The sequence below is a fragment of the Guyanagaster necrorhizus genome (assembly GCF_019112545.1).
Source record: "Guyanagaster necrorhizus MCA 3950 unplaced genomic scaffold BT62scaffold_30, whole genome shotgun sequence".
Classification (NCBI taxonomy): Eukaryota; Fungi; Basidiomycota; class Agaricomycetes; order Agaricales; family Physalacriaceae; genus Guyanagaster; species Guyanagaster necrorhizus.
Genome location: NW_025064909.1, coordinates 435,056 through 456,057, shown reverse-complemented (window position 1 = coordinate 456,057; position 21,002 = coordinate 435,056). Strand labels below are relative to the sequence as shown.

Here is a 21,002-nt window from a genome sequence, read left to right as displayed (position 1 = left end):
ATGTCCATCTGCCATCAACAGAGGACATGTAGCAACAGGAAATGCCCATGATAAAGAGGAGTTTCCATCAATACCTGCCAATACAACACAAGTCTTAGAGGGTGGAGAAGCTGATGCTTCAACAAACGAGCCAGAAATGGTGTGGACATATAGTGAAGAGCAATCTTCAATGACACTGTGACTTGCCAGGATGACTTATTCTAACTTGACCATCAGGACAATGGTCTTAAGGAGAGGGTAATATTATGATTTTTCCTATTTTTCCTTTTCTTTTTCTTGAAATGACCCCTATCTTTGCTTAGTCAGAGTGCTTAAGCCAGTGCTTAGGACCATGGGAACATTTAGCTCAGCAACCCAGTCAGTCATTGTCTTATTGCACTGCTGTATGCTGTGAAGGGAGAGACAATACTCCTTTTGTCTCCAAATGGCAGTGCAGCAGTAACAGCACAACAGCAAGACAACAGTTTTTGTGGAGAACTTGGTAACCACAGCAGTAACAGCTCTACCACAGACAATATCTTTTGTGAATGTTTATTTATAACTAGATAACAGAACAATATTTAAGTAGCTTAGTTCTTGCTGTAATACCTCAGCTTTGAGCTAAAGTTTATTCTCTACCATCCTATCTCGAGCCTCTTACAAATGCCTTGATCACACAATGCTGATAGCACATCAGTGAACTCTAACAGTATAACCTGAAGTGTGAGGTTCTGTTAGTTTATCACATGTTATCAGTCACATGGAGTTTGGGCTTAACAGTATAGCTAGAGAAAATTCTGACAGAAGACACATGAGGTGTTGACATAGCCACCAGGCAATACTACCATACTGGTGTCAGATCACTAATGTATGTGGCCAATGGATCCCAGCCTGATATTGCACATGCTGTCACTGAATTAAGCAAGTACATGCAGAATCCAGTTGCTGAGCATGTCACAGCCTTGAAGCAAGTTTTCCACTATCTGAAGGGAACTCTAGACTTCAGAATCACATACGGAGGGACTATGGATGAGCTGATACCTTATTCAGACTCAGACTGGAGAGAAGACAGAACAGATAGAAGATCAACATCTGGTTATGTCTGTATCTATGCAGAGGGAGCTGTTACTTTGAGTTCAAAGAAACAGCCCACCATAGCCTTATCCACTATGGAAGCAGAATATATGGCCCTTGCACACACAATCTGGGAAGTAATTTGGCTATGAGCACTCTTAACCAAATTAGAATTGCCACCTTATGAAGCAATGACTATTTTCATTGACAACCAATCAGCAATCAAATTCACCAAGAACCCTATATTCCATGCATGATCAAAGCATATAGACATACAGCACCACTTCATTCATGAGCACATGACTTCAAATGAAGTCAAAGTTCAGCACTGTGCATCAGAAGATAACTTAGTGGATATATTCACTAAAGGCCTACCAAGACCATTACATGAGTATCTATCTGCAGGTATTCTAGGAACTCAGAATTGAGGGGAAGTGTTGGAATAGCAATCCCGAGTGAGTACGAGAACGTACTCGAAGATACGATGCCAGTCAGCAGCAGCTGACTTGGATCGTGATCCAGACTTATTTAGTATCTCGTAGAAAGATCTCGAAGTAATACAAAATGTATTTAAGTAGAACGTCTCTCTCAAGAGGCTAATTCTAATCCTCTGTACATTACTCTCCTCTCTACTTACAACAGGCTTAAAGTCACCAAAATTTACATAGTGACATTTGAATACTCGGAGAGACAGACATGGGATCAGAAAGCGTATAATACGAGGGTCGGTCACGTCGTGGAGCGAGATGGTATGTAAGTTGGCTGACAGTGTGTGCTTGGCGTCTGAGTGATCTTCCTCCGAATCCTTGGCCCGGAACCGTATAGTCTGCAGAGACAAGACTTCCAGCGCCTGGATCGAAGTGATCAGAGCTTGGAACTCTTCATCTGTCTGGAAAACAACCATCCACAACCGGAGCTCGGTCACACTCTTGAATCGATGTCCAATACTCAGTTTCTCTGCATTGGTGAGTGTCCACCAGCCAACCCAAATCACCGACAACTTCTGCACATGCTCAAAGACATCTGCAGGACATCGAGTCAAGACGCCCTGGAACGTCCTGCCATCAAGCAGGTCTGCGGGACTTCCACCTCTAGTGACGGAATTCTGCGCGACATTAAGCTCGCGTATATGTGCCGAAGCGAGGGTAGCATGGGGGCTCTCGAACAACTGGAAGAACGAATCTGTGTCGCGACGGAGTTGGATTTTGTGGAAGACGTGAAAACGACTTTCGGGGACCCGTGCGCAGCAGACGAGGGAGCATGCTAAGAGGGATGGCTTGGAGTCATGGAGATGGTCGATAATGAGGTTATACAGTTCGGTGGGGAGCATCGTTCGTGTGTGGAAATCCAGTTGATGTGCCTCATTAAATAGAAGAGCAGGCTTGCACAGCCTCCCTGCACAACCCAATGTTGCCATGGTAGCATGACTTTGGCGGGAGGACAAAAGCTAGTATGGTCCGGTTAGGTCTAACATAATGATGGTGAGAAGCCTTACCCTCAGAGAACATCTTCGAAAAAAACTGAAGTCGATGATGACTTTGGACCTTCATATGTAAGGTAAGTTCAAGTTCCTTTGACGTCCTGGCGGGCAAACCATCGAGCTGCGAAGCCTGGATCGACAAAATCGGTTGCTAGTTGGAGGATCGTCTATTCCTGGCATACAGGAAGATAATTCTCTAGTGGCATTTGCACCGTCAGATTAGAGTACATGACAAACAGGCGCTACATACAGGAGACTTTGCAATCGATTATTGTTTTATGTTGTCCGGTGTCGAGCCAGATTTCCAGATGGTTATTGTACAGTAGTCTAGAGCGTCGCGAATCTGTTCCGTCAGCAAGACACTAGATTCTACTAGTAATGCTAGCGTTAGGCAAAACAGAACATGAAATACGTGATGGGTACGAACAGTTCTCAAAAGGACATGGTTAGTAGGCGTTGAACCAAGTAATGAGAAGACTTCCCTTGAATCAAGGGTAAGTCGCTGGCTATTGGTGTGTGGACTTGAGCAGTGATAAAGAATGGGACGAAAGAGATAGCCAACTCTTCAACCAGAGAAACACGCATCGAAGCGAATCTTCTCTTCCATCGCCCATCACGACAATTATTCAAGTTCAAGCTTCAAGTTTCAAACTTCATGGTTCGCGCGACCCAGAACCGATAACAATTCTCATTGTCGTTTTTCTGGTGCTATGTCTGGCTCAAAGCAGATATAAAGGACAGAATACTGAAAGTAGAGGAACGGGTAACAGGTGTGACATTGTGACTTACCACGCATTGACTTTAAATTACACGCACATTCTGAGTCAACGACTCGCAAGCCTGTACTCGGTCAGGGCCTTGCGACCAACTCTTGCTGTGAGTCTAGCCTTGAATCAAAATTGAATACTGTTGGAAATCCTCGGTGATGCGCAGGGTAGACTCCAGGCTGGTAAGGCCGGAAGGTATGAACTCCTTATTCTACAGCTCCTACAGAGCTCGTATTTATACTCTCCAGGCTTGTATCTAGAATTTACTACAACTTTCTCTTTCTCTCGGGCTTACTCATCAACTCTCGGCATGATGCCGGATTGCCCTTTCTAGAACTTTCCAGCAAAATCCCAACAAATACTAATTCAGATTCATCGACATCTTTAGTTTCTAATAATTCACTGGTCCAAAGATACGGCACAACCGGAAAGAGCCGTTGACCATCGGTAGGCACCGTGGAATCGGCAGTGAAAGCAACTAACGTAAAGTCTAGAATCTCAATACCTCTCCACAAGAATGACTTGTGCAATCACCCCCGTCAGCCCTCGGCTGCTGAACTTTGCCCTCCAGAGATCATTGAAGAGATCGTATCAGGCTTGGACAAACCAGACACTGCGTCCACTGCAATTGTCTGTAAAACCTGGCTTGAACCATCCCGCAGACGCCTCTACTCCAGCCTGCAGTTCATATACCCTATTCCGCTACTCGCCTCTACACTACGGACATGCGCGGCTGTACGATCATACATCCACACGCTGTCCTTGAGAATTGTAGCATATCCCCTGCCAGACATCCCAGTGACACCTGCAGATTATGACTGGCTTCTCCTTCTCCCTCCGGGAAACATCCGGTCTTTCCATGTCGTTTTCGGTAATTTGTCATTGGAAGAAATCATTCTGCCAAATGTCATCAGGCAGCTCTGTGCGACCAGCCTTTCTGTGCTTCAATCTCTCGTCATAACCACTTCCGTCATTGATCTAGAGACGATCAATCTCTTCGCTTCTCTTCCTTCTTTGAGAGAAGTATACCTTTGGATACAACTGACTGGAGTCTTGAATGCGGAAGTCCCAGTTTTACCTCCGTTGACAAGACTCGGAATATATACCGACATTCTAGGTGACCTACTACTATCACTACCAATTAGTTCCTTGTCATCGACTCTGACACGATTCGACTTCCGATTGCCTCGCGAAAACAGGAATACCCTATTTTCACGCCTTCCCCTGATTCTCAACGAACTCAAACTTCTCCGTCGTTTGACTGTCAATTCAGATTTGAAACTTCCTTACATGCCTTTTATGGATGACGTCGTCGGACATCTCCCGCGGTTGGAGTACCTTCATGTCAGTCATGGTATATGGAGCTCTGTCCTACTCGAACGCTTACCACCTTTGGTAACACACTTGAGCTTAGGGCATCGAGCTATCGCCATTGACTCACTACAGTCATTTCCCCTCCCATCCATTCTGCGAATGCTGGATGACCACGTCGGTGTTCTGCAGAGCCTAGTGTTGCAAATGAACATTAGACGGCAGCTAGATCTGGAGTCGTCGATTTGCCGCTCAGGTAGCATTAACCTCATTGTAAGACCTTATTTGACCGATCGAGGCTAATTCATCTCCGACTGAGAGTTATATTTCCAAGACAGATGGTAGATATTCGAATAACCTAACATAGACTAAACGGGACAGTAAACGAAGGAAGATTCAAACATTCATGTAGTACGCGAAACGCGTTGCTGAGCAGTGGTCGAAACAGAGTGGGACTCTTTAGACTTCCTCCATACTGAAAAGAACCACCAATGAAGGCCAACAGCAAGTAACGATGCGATATAAGAGTCGCTTCGTGCTGCCTGAACTCCAATATCAGCAGCCTAGGAACGGGGCTAATATGATGCAAACCTAGAATGTTATCAAGATTGAGTCGATACATGCTGAGTGTGCTCAAGACTCCTTGAGAGGGGGATCCTGAACCACAGTCATAGCGTATACCACAGCTGCCAGTGTCGATGCTGCGATCTTGGCAATGATATCCGACAATGAATGCGAGAACCAGCTGTGAACATGATTTCAAGATGATCTGAGGTGGTCCAGTTAATCGCCTTGTTGGCTATTGAGTACACTGTATTGAGCGCTGGCAAGAGATAACATATAACGTATACCAGCAGAAACACAGAACAAATGCATTGAAGTTCTGCGAGTGAAGCTCGTGAGTCTATCCGTGAGTCTTTTGCGCTGAAAAGATATAGACAATTCATTGAATGCCAGTAGGGACTCGATGCCGGCATTGCCGGGCGACTGTGGTCGTCTGACGCGCACCTCTGACGGCGACGCGTTGAAATCTGTCTGTGTAGCCGCAATGGTTTCAATGGCAGTCGGTGATCTGTAAGTACTAATGGTGAAAATTTTATGCTGGCTAGCTAGTCATTCTCTAGAGACAAACACCTTGTTTTCTGTAGGCCAGCATCGACGTCTTCGACCGGCCACATTTACAAAAGACGGAACAACAATAACAAAGTCTCCTTCTTTGAAATTTGGATATAAATGTAATGTTCTTGCTCACCCACTGCCGGTGCTTCGACTGTTCGACTGTCTTTTGTTTCGATAACAAGACCAAGTGCAAGATCCGGGAACCTTTTTATTCAATGTTCGGCTCTGAAATTTTTGAAATTCACCGGATCTTTCAACCTTTGTACAAGGAAATTCTTTGCCTGGGTACCATGCAATTCACATGTGTTCATCTCTTTAGCAGTGAGTGATATCATCCACAGGGGCTCGGAGCTCGGCAAAAGAGCTCTAGAAAAGTTTTCTCTTCAGCCTTTGTCAGACTCTTTGGCCGTCACTGTATTTTGTTGGTTGTCTTGTATCGGACCGCAGCCCTGTGGCCTTCATTCATCGCCCACGATATATAAAGGGATGCAAATGATGCTTGCGACCATCTCACACCTCCCATTCTCCACCCCCATCACTTATTAAGAACCGGTAAGTGATGAATTCTTCGTCCATGATATATGATTTCTGATGTATGTACAGAGCCATGGTCGCCCGCTTCCATGACATAGGACCTCGTCGCCATCGGTCCTTGCCGACTTATACTGAGATGTGCGAACGCCAACATTGGGTAACTTACGACATCAGCCGCATCTATATCTGCGGCAAGATAAGAAACGGTGTTTATGACGGGGGCTTGTCTCGTTTGCTTCGTCACCTTGCGGACGTACGAGGACAAAAGCCTGTGGAAACTATGGCCATCAATGGAGTTGCATGGTCCGACCTCAGGGGAGACCGCTCCGAGTACCACACAGCTCTCATGTCCTTCCCGACTATCGAGGAGCTCTTTCTAGACAATGTTACTTGCAGCCACAATGAACTTGTTACTCTTCTGAGTTCCTACTCCCACCTCACCACAGTATCCATCGAAGGAGTGACATTCGACGACTTCCCCATAGTGTATAACAGAATCCCAGGCAGACTGAATCCATCAGTCAGTTCTCTAGCACTTCATCTCGACAACTCTTCGACGTCCCTCCTCCACTTGCTGACGGCCCAAAACGGCCCCTTTTCGCTGTCGTCGGTGAATTGTCTGGAAATTTCCGGCTCGAACAATCCTATTCCAGGGACGAAGGATCTCTTCGCCAACCTCGCTCCTGTCATCGCCTCACCCAGAGAGATAACATTCAGGTGCATAGCTATGCGTACGTCAATCTTATACTTTTTGTGTTCTTCAATCGCTGATTCATGATATGACAGATGAGGAACTCCCTGCCCTCAAGATGCCATATGTTTCCAACCTCACATTTACCCTCGTTCTGGACAGGCGGCGCGACTACATACATTCTATCAAGTGGTGGGCCAAGACACTCGACCATCCCAGCTCACTCTGGAACCTGAAAATCCGCATTGATAGCAATGCCTCTCTGTCTGACAGAGACCATCCATATTGGACCGACCTAGACAATGCTTTGTGTATGAACAATCTTTCCCAGTTGCACGTTCAGATTTCCCTTGGAAACAGTATCATACAAAGTTGCGTGCTCGTAGGGAGGGCACTGCGTTCGCGACTCCCCCGTGCTACTCATCAATATGGGTCGTTGGGCCAGTTAGCTTGGTTGAACGAAGAGGGGAATATGCTGGATTTGAACTAAAGACTTTCATGATTTTGATATATTATGGATAGAATTTATGCAAAATGAATAATACATTGAGTTAGTATCTAGAATGCGCTGAAGTGCAAAGTGCGTTTGGTAGAGCGAGACAGCGCCAAAGGCAGCCGTACAATGCCTGCAAGCCCGGGGCCCACGTCAAGGGAACACCCGAACGGAGGGGAGCACATCCACTTCCGTTCTATCCCCGGGGGGGGGGGGGGGGGGGACAATACCGCGTATTGTCGTTGTGTTGGCGCCTCACGCAGAGGCCATCACTCGCTTATAGTGCACTTCACACAAGCGTTGATACTTTTACTGTCCCTTAAAAGCACCACGATCAGATAAAGAATAGAAGAAAACAAAAGCTCGACGTACTTTTATTTTTCTTGGGATGCGAGCTCACTCGATTTGATGTTGCTGGTGTTTCGTTGAAAGCACTCACTTGCTTACAAGGTCATTTATATAGCAATACTTTTGGCAGCCGACGTGAGCGATGTTGTGTTGCCAGAGTTTAGCTTGTAAGCGGCTGAACGAAAGACGTGGTCGACCTTCGATTGAGGTATTTGACTCTTAATGTCGTGAAATGGTGATGACGCAGTTTGAGGATCTGGGGAAAAAATAGTAAGAGAGACAGAAGGGAGGGTAACAAATGAACATACGCAGGGAAGATACCACCGATAAAGCGAAGGCAGAACTAAGACAACTGATTTCAATAAATATAACGACAGCAAAGAGTCGTACTCACCTGACTATCCAGGTGGAAAGAAGGGAAAGAAGCAAGGTAGGTACGGCGAGTAAGCCTTCAAAGGCTTCTCTGTGTACGGACAACTTCCAACCGGAATGAGGTGACAAACCGGACGCGAAGGTATAGGTGAGTTTGGTGGAAAGCCCGGGGCCCACGGCAAGGGAGCACCCAGACGGAGGCAGCGCGCATCTGCCTCCGTCTTATCCCCCGGGAATTACATACCTTTCAAACCGAGGTCGTTCCTCGCTATTAACCCTTATATTTAAACGGATGGCAAATCGGAATATATGTATGGCATGCTGCGAAAAATGTCAGACGGCGAGAGAATGGTGAGTTGAATAAATACATACTCAGCTCTTTTCATTGCACGCATCGGCGCATTTTGACAGCCTTGCGACGCCTACGCATTATTAATGGTCCGAATTCCTTTCGATACCTGCTTCGCCCGTTCGTTTGAAATGACGAGCAGGTATTTCTAGAACAATGGATACACATCAGTATCTACAGCAAAAGACGAGGGAGGGACGTACATGTATTTTATTTTGTGATTATCACTGAAAAGAAAAAGAGTCATATCGTCATGTCGAAGTCGTGAAGTCGAGCGACGCACCATTGTTTTTCTAGGGTGGGTGTATTGGAGACCACCTGCCATCCCGTGGTCAATGTTCAATACCCCACCCCGTCTTGAAGGATGCAAACGAGTCTTAGGACCTCGCGCAATTCTGAAAAGATAACCATCAACAAGGGAGACAGAAATCAGGAACGAAGACGACGTACCATTTTTTTTTTGGCAGAAAGCGAACCGAAGCTACGAAATCTCGTAAGATGAAAGTTGTCTGATAAAGATAACAACTCACTGCGGAGATTTCAATCAATGCCATTGGCACTGAAAAAGAGGAGCAGCCGATGCCTCAGAGAGATCCGATTACAAACTCCTCACCGATTCGGTCGCTTGCTCGAACGATGTACTCAGTACCACGTCGCCGGAAAGATGGATGCCGATCCAAGGCTACCATCAACCCTATCGATGGCGGATGACCGGCCTGTCCAAGGAAGGGTCATCAACGCCGCCGGATCACGAAAGGGAGAGGGCACAATGGCCAAGGATAGTCGTCGAAACGACTGCACGCATCTACCACGACGCTTGTACGTCGCCCACCGTTCGAGTCGGTCAACGACCTCATTGGGAAGATGGATGGGTATCGCTACCCATCGCTGCGTGCCAATCATGGCCTAGCCAATCATGTTGAGACTGACCTTGGTCACCAAGTTGCTCCATTCACCCGACGGTGGGTTCGCTCGACTGAAATCAGGAGCACCATGACTCGTCAAGTAGGAGGAGCGATATGGTAACCGACAGTGACCCGGATAGTCGCAGAGCGACCGCACGTATCTCCTAGGGCCTAGAGAGACGTTGACCGAGGAAAGCATCAGCAGACGAATTGAAGAAACAGTAGCGCACAACGTACACATATGTTGCTGGTTTCGACGCGGATGTGGCGCCATGAGCCACTCAAGTTGTGACCCCGATGGTCAGTTCACAGGAGAGATCCTATCAGGAGAATCTCAGAGGATGAACGCCTACACGCAGAGTGAGTAAATCGCTCGCTCGCTCGCACGCAATGACAGTGGTGACCTACGACGGACGGGTGGCAGAGAAGGATAGCTGCAGATGAGGATTCAACACCCGACGTCCTCTGAGGAGAGGCCGGGGCATCGTCATCTCAAGAGTAGCGCTCAGTACGATAGTTCATTGCTTAAAGGCAAGAGGGGATGGGGACCCCGAGAGAGAAAGCGAAGCTTTTATACCTTGAGGACCAGTTGTGGCTTGTTTTCCTCATGTTTTCGGACCGTATCCGAAAGGATCAATCAACGAGCGTCTATCACTGTTTTTCATCTTCAGACAAGTCTGGACTCAGGGCAGTCGGCTGATGAAAAAGTTAAGGCATACAGGCTGTGTCTTCTGACTGCCCCGAGGAATAGAGGAAGAACCCGAAAGGGAAGTGAACGCGTGTCAAGGCGACCGTGATGGAAAAGAAGGAACTCCGAATTCGGCAAGCGGAGTTTGATTAGAACACGTGACCGCATGTTGACTGGGATTGACGATAGGCCCCTATTTCGATCCTTGCCACACACAACCAGCGTATCATTATGATGCTTGAATTTTGAAACGGTTCGCTCTCTTGAGATGATACAAATATATTATCATTTTTCATTGACGATTTTCTCAAAGGATCTAAACATGCCGTACCTTAGAGCCACTCGGGCTCCGGCAATTTTACCGGTCACCATCACCGAGGATGTATAACACCTGCTATCGATGGCACATCATACTACGGAATCAGGAACTGTCTGTATCTACCCTGAATTTGGTAGCTTCGGTTCTTTCTGAGTCCAATTTGCCTGTAAACTCATGGAGGTGTATTTGTCTGTCGGAGTTGAACTGGACACTGTAGAGCCTGACCAGATTCTAGAGGCTGTCAAGACATATCCATCAAATTGTATCTACACGTTTCAATCTTCGAAGGACTAAAGGTCACACGGCTCCTGACAACGGTTACTAACTCCGAACCATGACCCGGGAGTCATTGAGTAAATAATAGTTCCCCCCTGCACGCCTCCCGCCACTGATACTTTCCACAGTAATTTCTTCTGTTCAATGCTGGATTGTTTCATGCTCTGCCATTGTTTTTGTACTCTGTTTATCGCGATAAAGCCGTGCAAACATTTCTGCTCTTAGTCGCATAATCTTTAGCCACGATTCTGTCGACCTCGACTAAGCAACCAAATACAGAAAGGCCATATCCTTGGATGCCATAACTTGATTCAGAATCTCTCTCATTTCACTCACGTAAACTCACACCAATTCTCTCCCACGAACCGCCACACCGACTCGGAGCCACAGTGAACTGCGAAGAAGAAACCAGCACCAACATATTATTGAAGATCAAAGGGTATAGAAGTAGTAAGTTCCACGATTAAGACAAAGTCCAACTGAGCTCATCGTACAAGACAGCTTACGCACGCGGAACAGTCACTAAATTCGCTTCACCATTCACCCACTCCGTCGCACTAATCCACGAACTGTCATCCAAATCCGTGTCTTCAAAGCCAGCCGGAGTGGTTTCGTCCAGCGTCTTCCACGAGTCATCCGTGTAATACGTTTCCGATGTCCCATCGTCATACGCCACCAAAACACCCGCGACGAGCCCAGCATGCGGCGGCTGGGTATTCACGCTGTCCACAGCAATGAGGTTCTCATCCGCATCCAGAATAGGGATGGAATAAGCCTGCATGGCTAGCCAGTTGCTACCGCTTCCAGTGTCGTTGCCGTTCACGTACAACGTGTACTCGTCGTCGCTGCAAGTCCGGTCAGACGGATCGGGGCGATGAGGTAGGGAAGGAAAACGTACGCGGTGATGACGATTTTTCCACAAACAGCAGCTTTTCCATAGGGGGACGTGATAGTCTTGCGGAATGGTCTGTGACCCAGAGGGTCTACCCCAGCGGCGGACGTCTCATTCGTATGGATCCATTTGACTCCCGTCATATTCATGGCAGGGGGGAGTGGAGGCGTCCCCCAAGGCGTGCTCGCCGTAGGTCCCTCAGATACTGCGGCAATCCAAGCTGAATCGTCGAAGCTCGGACTAGTCCAGCCATCGGGGGGCGTAGCTTTGATCGTCTTCCAGGTGGTGTCAGTGACGATAGTCTGAGTGGTACCATCTCTGTAGTCCACAAGGATCGTGGCAATGAGGCCGGCTGCTCCTCCCGTGTTGTTCACGGAAATAGCAAAGACGTTGTGCCCTTCAGGTTCGAGGCCAGCGGTGTAGACGGCTGAGCTTTTGTAACCGTTTCCTGCTCCAATTTCATTTCCGTTGACAACGATGGAGTACAAGTCATCGCTACGAGAGTATTAGTACCGTTCATACATTCACGAAGAGAGGAAACCTACGAAGAGATGATGATAGTGGCGCAGACCGGACATTTTGTGCCGGAGGACGGGATGGCCTTACGGAATGGACGTGCTCCCGTAGGTGAGATATCTTCCGCACCAGTCTGCTCGCCCGTCCAAATCCAAGTCGAGCCAGAAAAGTCAAGCGTGGGTGCGACTGCGCACGCCTCGACCGAGCGCCGCAGTAACGTGTCGAGACTGGCATCGGCGGCGACGTTTAAAGATCCATCGACGAGAGCGTCAATGTTGACTGCGGGTAGCACAGCTCGTGCGTCAACCGATGGTAAAGGTATCGCGGACGTAGACGTCTCGGGGGGAGCGCTTATGGATGCGTCAGCGGCGACGCCTGCAGAAACTTCTACAGTATCATCAGACAGGCAAGTAGTGTAGCCAGAAGACAATATCCACCTGCAATGGGCCGTAAGATACTTCCGGCAGCGACAGATAGATATGCGGGCAAGAGGAGCACGACTATGGACTCTAGGTCAGCTCGCTTCATGCTGAGATATGAGTAGATAAATACTCACCCTTGGACAACATCGTAGAACCGAGCTCGATGGTTTTTTGGAGTTGTAGTCGAAGTCTTTTATACTGGAAAATGGGCGCAGAAAATAAATCGCAAACTGAAGATATTGCTTTAGTTTGACAGTCAACACGGATTAAAAAATCAATCGTCCAGAAAACAAAGCATCTTCAATTACCTATGTCATACTGCGAGTTTCGCAAATTGCGAAAGGGCATCCATAATTTATTCACCAACTGTTCTTGCGAGCTAAATATAATCATGCAGCTATCATTGTTCTAATAGTCCCGAGGCGAGATGGAAGCACGTGCGCATGTAAAGCTTTTCTTACTGACCAACATCATACCAAGAAGCACACCACGAATTACTTTTTCCTCCCGTCGGAGGAGCCTCCAAAAAAGAGCCTTAGTTTATTGTTCTAAATGTCATATCCTTTAGCCTAGCGAAAAGAGCAGGAGAAATGTTACGCACAAATCTCACTCGAAAAGAGAGGTAGAGGAGGCCGAAATATGACGCCCTTCATGCTTATGTAATCACGGAACAAAGACGAAGCAGCCTATCAAAACAAGATATCAACGAACTGAACTCATGAACGATACCAACACGAAGAGTAATTCCCGATATCTCAAAGCCAGTCATACGCCTAAAGGTATATCCCTTGGGTGTAACACAAAATAGAACAGGCGCATATCAATCTGATGATGGATGGAAGGTTAGTACATTCGATGTGGTAATGTCACGTACGGCTCAATAGACACCGTAGGTGAACGGATGCTGGTTTACAAGGATACTTAAACACCAGAGAAAATAAAACTTCCCCATTAGCATCCATTCACCTACGGTAAATATAGCACACAAAGCCGGAAGAGGAATCCAGCAAAACAAGTTTGTCAAACATATCGAAAATTCCTGGCTTCCTGGAAAGTTCGTTGAGCGTCAAGCTGAAGTTGTCGCAAGGTTCTGGCCCCCGGATAAAAATTTAAGAATGAATGCGCACAAATGCTGTTTACAACTTCGCAAAATCTTCCACTGGTAACTGATTCTCCGCCGTGATGAATGGCACCTTGCTTGGATTCGCCAGCATTCGTTTCTCCGGCTACTCTTCAAAGCCTGTTAGTGGTAGATGGGAGTTCTACTATTGCAATTGATGCAGTACAGCGAGTATCATGTCCAGGATAGCGGTACAACTGAACTCAACTGAACAACGAAGTTCGTCGTTATAGTCCGGGTCAAAGCGGCAAGTCGGCAGTGCCGTAGTGTTGCCACGTGAATTGTTCCGTTCGAATTCAGGTTGTTTACTTCCGTTCCGGACAAGTTCGCAGCTCGTGTGTGGAACATAGTACTAAAACTTGCCTCCCGTATTTCTGTGCTCTTGTCTCTTGAATGACCCAGCCTAAGAAATCTGATTTTAGAATCAAGCTAAGCTGACACGCCCAAAAGCGCTAAATCATCTTACATTTCTCTGTGCGTAGTTGTACAGCTTCAGTTGCAGAAGGCACTCACAAATCAGCTAGAACTTTGACGTCGTTTGGGACCATAATTATCCTACCGAAGGAATACTGACGGGTCTTTTAACAGATTTGAATGAATCAAGCTCTACGAGAGCAGCGCACCGCAATTCATGTCAAATAAAGAGAGTAATAACCAAACTCAACGACCGAATGCGCGAAATCTACGTGTTTGCCACCATATAACGCTATATTATGTAGACCGCAGTGAGAACCACTACCCTCTCACCGAGTCATCCGGTCTGCCCGCGTCTTCGATCTTCACTGGCTTCCATCAGCAAAAGAATTCAGTGTCCATCAGCAGGAGATATTTAACATGGGCCACTTCCACACAGTCTTCATTTGCGAAAAAGTTGGATCAAATTCACACTTCGGCGACTGAAATATCAGTTGCCGTGTTTCTACCGTCTCGAAGATGCGTATCGCCGCGTTGTCTGTTCCCCAACGCTTGAGGATGTATCCTTCTCTTCGAGTTGATGGATGATATCGTCAGACTTCTAACGCCGAGCCCACGAGCCCTTTCGTTCTCAGCATAACGATGACAAAAAGCACCGTTGTTTCGTACCCGTCGTCTCCAGCACTCATCACCATCCAATTACGCCCGAACAAAGGAACTGAACAGCGCTCCCTACGCGAGCTTATTGAAGGTCGCTGCCCCAGTCTATCTAACAACTTCAAACGTATGGTGGCTAAACAGGTATGTTCGCCGGCTCGTTTTATTTAAGAGGGCTCATGGGTTACATCTTCAGTGGCCATGCGCAAACAGTATACTGTGTAGTGGGGAATTTCAGCAAGTCAAAAACCAGATTCAATACTCCAGGTACAGCACTTCATACTTGCGCGTGTAATGTATTGCGCTTCACAAAGCTCGTTTATAGGATTTATCTTCGCCTTCTAGACGGCGGTACATTGTATATTGCGTTATGTGTCCACGGGATGGAGTCTATCCAGACACCTATTACTCAATCCACACGTTCGTTCGAAAGCCTTATATTAAAGCGACACTATCGCCCGCATGTGCACCCATCGACCAAGGTGGACTTGGTTATCGAGCTGTGGTCGTCAATTTCCGAGGATCTAAGCCTGATTTCCTCACAATGAACTGCTCAAAATTGAATAAAACTAGCAGGTGCTAACGTACCAATCACCTCCTCGCCATTTTTACAATGCAGGATCGACAAATGATCTGAAGCAAGCTCGGATAAGGTATATAGCAGAGGAGAAGGAGGAAAGTAGCACTGTCTCCTGCATTTGTCCTGGGTTGGGTTGGTGCACAACAAGAGCCGGGAAAAGACTATCGACGTATTGAGAGAAGAATGAGGACTCGCCTGAGGGAGAAAGCAAGATTGGGTGTAGAGAAATTATGCTAGAAGATCTGCAGCACACCTGTGAATCAAAATCCATGAATACATGGCTGCGGCTGAAGGGACTCTTGCGATGGATCTGATAAGACGTACTTGACCATCCCGACTTCACTGTCGTTATCATATTGCTTTCGTAATCTCTGGCTGTGTCATCTTACTGAGAGTATCATTAGACTCTGTCTGGTATATTCTGGCGTATTCGCGTAGGGTGTAAGGGGTGGTGTTACAAGCCAAAGATATAAGATTGTAGTTAGAAAATAACCGTACGTGAAATAAACCTAATTGACAAATCGATGGCGGCTCTAAAATTGACACATCCAACTTGATAGATACACGAATACACAAATCAGACTCCTGACAATGATATTTTGCATTCCAGCCTGCAACACCATCATGTCGAAGCTTCCTTGACGGCAACGCCCCGGATATAAGAACGTCGAACTAACCTCCCTCTTCGACACCACCACTTCTCTTAGGGTGCCAGTAGAACGCTATCATATCCTGTTCAATTTGATTATGAGATCGCAGCATCAGAACAGAAAGCCAAGTTCTTACTTTTTGTATCCCAAATGTCAAAGCCATCACAATAGATGCTGACACACCATCGTCGATAAGGAAACCCAATAGGAGCAAGTCAGCACAGCACGTACGTGTAGTCAAAGTCACCTTCCAAATGGGAGAATTAGCGGTCTGACTAGGAAGGATAGAAGCACTGATTCTAAAAAAATGATAGGTGCGTTATCTCGTCTCGAATAGAAAAAAAAAAGCAGCCACGAACCCTATACCCAGAAAAATGTATATAGCAAACGTTACGGATCGGAAGAAGAGACTTGCAGGGAAGATCGAAGAAAGGGTGTCGTTGGCCTCCATTGGCTTCAGCCTTTTCTTATTTTTCCATAAGATGACTGCCATAGACACTTGGACAGCTTTTGAGCTAGATCCAAGGTCGGTATACTTCGGGACGAGCCTACCTTCCAAAATAATCATAGTAGACACCACGAACAGGACGAAGATGGCTGTAATAAGAGTCCTACATAATGCTGTCAATACGGAGCGAGAAATCGGCAACAGACGATTAATACGGAGACGACACAGTTGAATGACAGTATAGGCTCCATTCATCGCGTTCGATGGTCTCCCGTTGTCGGAGACCCATCTATAACACAAGTCAGCTATTTCTCAGGTGAAAGAAGCATATCTCCTGTTACCAAAAGTATCACAGAGAAAACCACCATAAAGATAAATGAGGGAACTATCAGCAGCTAAATGCATGCTACATAAACACAAGAATCAAACCAAGCAAGCACGACTTGCCAATGTGCACATACGAGCAGATAACGATAGTGCATTGTCATCCCTATAGATGGCACAAGTCAAAACAAGGAAGACCTAGCACCACAGGAAAATAAACATATGTTCTCCATAAGGAGACTTATAGAACTACAAGCTTACTTCAACCATATATGCCAGAGAGAAAGACATGAGTCTGCCAACACATCTTCAGCCACAGAGAAACTGCTTCACAGAATGATACCTACAAAACAGGTGCACAGTATATCAAACAGGATTGAAAAAGACAAAGCACATGTTGGAGGATATCCATACATTTCATCTTATCTTACTTTTCAATCACTTGCTCTATTTACCTTATACAGTTGACTATCTCACAATACATGATGTCGAAATGCATAATTCTGACTTTGCATATGGATTGGGCTGGAACACAGTCAGGGAGCAGAAAAATGGGCTAGAAATGCATATCGCATAATGCATATGGTTCTAGTTAGGAATATGCATTGTCAGATCAAAAATTATAGTAAGCTGATATGACATTATGCATATATTAGAACAATAAAGAACATAATTTGTTTGTATAGACTATGACAAACACAAAAAAAATTATTGTAAAGTGATGCAGCCTATATCTCTATAAACATGCCTCCTGAACCAACATGAAAACCATGTGCTAAACCTGGAAATCCATATGAGCATACAAAACAGAAGGAGAAAGTCCCAATATACACATTATCAGCTCAGCCTCCAAAGCAGATCTCTCACCCACACCTCACAACAGGAGACTGGCTTGTAGTATTCAAACATATTGATAACCATCCTTCCCATTGACATGCTGACATTGTGGCACATTTCACAAACTGAAAGGAAAGTGCACTGCTCTTTACCCAATCAACTCTTTCATGGAAACTGGCATCTCATACAAAAATTGAACAGTATGCAAATGAGAACCCTAATGTACTATCATCCAAAAAGTCTTGTATTGTCACCTGACCTGATGTGGAGTGTGCTGTTGCATCCTGATATCAGAACATGCAGCTCTGAGATGAGACTGTGACTGATGCAATGCTGATAGAGAAGCAAAATCAGATTGAAAATCTGATGAATATTCCAGAGAATCAGTGTTTGAAAGAAGAGGAATAGTTGAGATCATTCTGCAAGGCATGGAAGATTCAGGAGATTCAGCGGCATGGAGAAGCAGGCTCAGTGGATATGATGGCAGTGGAAAAAGAACATGTGCATCTTCACAGCATTATGGTGAAATATGCGATGCAGGACAGATGGAATATTGATAAATTCAGTCTTGTCATCTTTGCCATCCCAGATTGTACTTTGGCATCTGGTCCTATGAGTGGATGAAAACAGGACAAGTTCTGTATCACTATGTATTTTGCTGTGAATGCAGATGAGAGTGAGCGAATGCCAGTTGTTTTCATTGGCAAGTCAAAGCAACCATAGTGTTTCAAGAAAAAGAGTCCAACAGCAATGGGATTCTATTATCAGAATAACAAGAAGGTCTGGATGATGAGTGAAATATTTACAGAGTGGGTGAAGATATTTGATTTAAAGATGAAGAGAGAGATGCAGCAGGTTCTGCTGACCTTGGACAACTTTTGAGGCCATTCTATTGCTTATACATCCCATAACACAAAGCTGGAGTTCTTTGAGCCTAATATGACTCTATATGTTCAGCTGCTAGATGCTGGTATTATCCACTGCTTCAAGGCATATTATTGAAATGCCATGTGTATCTGTGCACTTGATCTCAATGATCTTGGAGAGTCTGAGATCTTCAAGCTTGATCTCTTTGAAGCTATGATTATCACTTGTGATGCTTGGGCAAATATCAGCAGTGAAATGATAGCAAACTGCTGGAAACACACTGGTATAATGCCTGACAATGCACCTGAGTCACAGTCTATCACACCATCTAATGATTTCCAAGATACTTCACTCCTCAAGTCTGCATAGAATCTTATTCATGACTTTATCTCAACAGATAAATACACACTTCCAGGGATTGAACAGGCATTGCAGGATCTGCTTGGAAACCAATATGCTGATGCTGACTGGTGTTCTGCTCTTATGGCTGTTATGAATGCAGAGAATGATGTTGGTAAAGCACTGAAGGCAGTCAATCAGTTGGCTTCTTTGTCACAGTCAAAAATGAACACACCTCCCACCCAAATTGCCTCTATTCAACAGCTCCAGACAGCAGAGATAATGTTGAAGGACTATCTTGTCAAATTAAAATAACAAAATCACATGTTTAGTCTCATTCCAACCATTGAAGAGATGGTTAACTCTATTGCAGAAGAGTATACTGAAGATCTTGAGGTGATACCAACAGATGAGAAGATTGTTGCTGCTGTCAAGCATGATATTGCAGTAGAAAATGGGGAAATAACTGTCATTGATGATGATGATGAGGAGAAAGAAGAGGAAGAGGAGGATGAGGAAGAACAGACCTTGATAACTACAAGGGAAGGATTTGAGCTTATTCAAAAGCTGGAGGCATTTTATGTTTCCAAGGTGACCAGGATGGATTAGTACCACAGCTGAGAAAGTTGAAAGAGGCATTATTCAAGGAGATGCATGGAAAGCTGATCCAAAAGCTACTGACAGCATTTTGGAGCAATGACAATATTGTCACATAAAGTCACATGTCACATCACATGCTATTTTAGTTCTGCATAAATCTATAAATGCATATGGTTTTGGTGTCTCCCAACCATATGCATTGTGAGATAGTCAACTGTATATACTTACACCTCCTGTCATTTCCTGATCACCTATATAGTCCAGCCATTCCTATCTGTATGCCTCAGTCACTTCACCCATGTTGTGCCTGACTGAGGTATGTATATCCCTACTGTGCTTATGACTATGATACTTACACTTGTTTGTAGATACTCACATATATTCTTCTGTCAATAGGTATAGTAGACTCAATACAGTCACTTCACCCACATTGTACCCAACTGAGATACTCATATATATTCTTCTGTCAATAGGTTATGAGGCCCTGTTGCCTATAACTACTCAGTCAAGAAGAATATGCAATGGAATTTTAACTCAACTTACCACTTGAATTTATACCATACCACTACTCTCACCACTTTACACCACACCTCTAAATGATGTTGTTGATGTTGGGAGTCACTATCCTCCCTAACATGAGTAGCCATTTCAATGGGAAGAACTATGCCTCATGAAAACTCCAACTTACTGAGTTACTGAAGAAAAAAGGCCTATGGGGATATATTGCAGGAACTACTGTCTGTCCTGCCATCCCTGCCACCACTACCACAGCCACAGCTACTACTACACCTCTCTCACCAGACCCTACTCCCATATACTCATCCTCTCCCTCATATGATAAGTGGATTTTTCATAATCAGCTCACCCACTCAAATATCATCCTCAATGTTCTTGACCCCATTGGTCTAGGGGTCAAGACTGACAAAACAGCAAAGGAATGCTGAGACTCTGTTGCTGTGGAACACACAAAGAAAATGGATATGGCCTTTTCTGAGGCTGAGGCATTGCTGTATGCAGTGAAGTTTGATGGGAACAGTGACATCAATATTCATGTCACCAACTTGCATATGAAACAACAAGCTGTAAATGACCTTCAAACCATAGCATTGAGTGATCAGAAGTTCAAGAGAATAATTATTTGCTTGATAATCCCAACTGATCACTGGATGCCTATCCTCTCAAGTTTATATGGCATGCCAATATCCTCTGATGTGTTTTTCCATCTCCAAATCCATGCTGCCATGCTTCATGCAGCAGATAAAGGTCCTGCCAACTCCCAAGCACTTGTGGCTGAAGTCAGAACCTCTGTCATGGTATGTGGATGTCACAACCCAGATTGCAAGGCCCATAATAAGACTGGGCACACTATTAAGAATTGTTATTGGCCAGGAGAGGGAAAAGAGAGACAATTCCCTGTCAACTTTGGCTGACCTTGCCATGCAAACCAGGCAATCTTGAACACCATGGCTGATACTATGAGGCATTTTGTACTTGCTGCATGTGCTACTACAGTAGAAGTTGATTGTGATGATGATGGCATTGTAATTGAGGATGGCAGCACTGGTGAGAGGATATATGAGTGAAATGGTACCCATTCTTTCTGGTGCTGGAATGAAACAGAGAGCAGCACT

The 21,002-nt window shown here is 45.4% G+C and overlaps 6 protein-coding genes across 6 annotated transcripts; 2 read left to right on the top strand and 4 right to left on the bottom strand.

Annotated features, from left to right (window-relative positions):
* Window positions 1-1,909: 1,909 nt before the first annotated feature.
* Window positions 1,910-2,428, bottom strand: BT62DRAFT_936205 (uncharacterized protein). Its single transcript, XM_043187085.1, has 2 exons — window positions 2,083-2,428; window positions 1,910-2,018 (listed from the first exon to the last, which is right to left on the bottom strand). Exons 1-2 carry the CDS (start codon window positions 2,381-2,383, stop codon window positions 2,002-2,004), a joined length of 318 nt encoding a protein of 105 aa, XP_043035862.1. The 5' UTR covers window positions 2,384-2,428; the 3' UTR covers window positions 1,910-2,001.
* Window positions 2,429-3,458: 1,030 nt separating this feature from the next.
* BT62DRAFT_1079459 (uncharacterized protein) lies at window positions 3,459-5,017 on the top strand (the record flags this gene model as incomplete). Its single annotated transcript, XM_043179495.1, has 3 exons — window positions 3,459-3,495; window positions 3,714-3,747; window positions 3,795-5,017. 3 exons carry the CDS (start codon window positions 3,459-3,461, stop codon window positions 4,912-4,914), a joined length of 1,191 nt encoding a protein of 396 aa, XP_043035861.1. The 3' UTR covers window positions 4,915-5,017.
* A 1,004-nt stretch (window positions 5,018-6,021) lies between these two features.
* On the top strand, window positions 6,022-7,763 carry BT62DRAFT_445513 (uncharacterized protein). Its single transcript, XM_043180920.1, has 3 exons — window positions 6,022-6,282; window positions 6,334-6,995; window positions 7,051-7,763. The coding sequence occupies exons 2-3, from the start codon at window positions 6,338-6,340 to the stop codon at window positions 7,443-7,445; spliced, it is 1,053 nt and encodes a 350-aa protein (XP_043035860.1). The 5' UTR covers window positions 6,022-6,282; window positions 6,334-6,337; the 3' UTR covers window positions 7,446-7,763.
* Window positions 7,764-7,903: 140 nt separating this feature from the next.
* BT62DRAFT_922765 (uncharacterized protein) lies at window positions 7,904-9,696 on the bottom strand (the record flags this gene model as incomplete). The annotated part of the gene is made up of 11 exons (XM_043184431.1): window positions 7,904-8,052; window positions 8,105-8,139; window positions 8,191-8,379; window positions 8,413-8,489; window positions 8,627-8,665; window positions 8,801-8,835; window positions 8,968-8,998; window positions 9,048-9,076; window positions 9,131-9,233; window positions 9,448-9,593; window positions 9,660-9,696. 11 exons carry the CDS (start codon window positions 9,694-9,696, stop codon window positions 7,904-7,906), a joined length of 870 nt encoding a protein of 289 aa, XP_043035859.1.
* Window positions 9,697-11,207: 1,511 nt separating this feature from the next.
* BT62DRAFT_996711 (uncharacterized protein) lies at window positions 11,208-12,682 on the bottom strand (the record flags this gene model as incomplete). The annotated part of the gene is made up of 4 exons (XM_043190605.1): window positions 11,208-11,550; window positions 11,604-12,092; window positions 12,143-12,488; window positions 12,670-12,682. 4 exons carry the CDS (start codon window positions 12,680-12,682, stop codon window positions 11,208-11,210), a joined length of 1,191 nt encoding a protein of 396 aa, XP_043035858.1.
* A 3,150-nt stretch (window positions 12,683-15,832) lies between these two features.
* Window positions 15,833-17,019, bottom strand: BT62DRAFT_1079455 (uncharacterized protein; the record flags this gene model as incomplete). The annotated part of the gene is made up of 6 exons (XM_043179494.1): window positions 15,833-16,038; window positions 16,093-16,130; window positions 16,188-16,255; window positions 16,316-16,567; window positions 16,620-16,693; window positions 16,990-17,019. The coding sequence occupies 6 exons, from the start codon at window positions 17,017-17,019 to the stop codon at window positions 15,979-15,981; spliced, it is 522 nt and encodes a 173-aa protein (XP_043035857.1). The 3' UTR covers window positions 15,833-15,978.
* Window positions 17,020-21,002: the final 3,983 nt, after the last annotated feature.

Excerpts from the sequence above, each read along its gene's own strand:
- BT62DRAFT_936205 (XM_043187085.1), bottom strand. The coding sequence starts at position 2,383 with ATGCTCCCCACCGAACTGTATAACCTCATTATCGACCATCTCCATGAC.
- BT62DRAFT_445513 (XM_043180920.1), top strand. The coding sequence starts at position 6,338 with ATGGTCGCCCGCTTCCATGACATAGGACCTCGTCGCCATCGGTCCTTG. Across the intron at positions 6,996-7,050 it reads ATTCAGGTGCATAGCTATGC|ATGAGGAACTCCCTGCCCTC; the intron begins GTACGTCAATCT and ends ATGATATGACAG.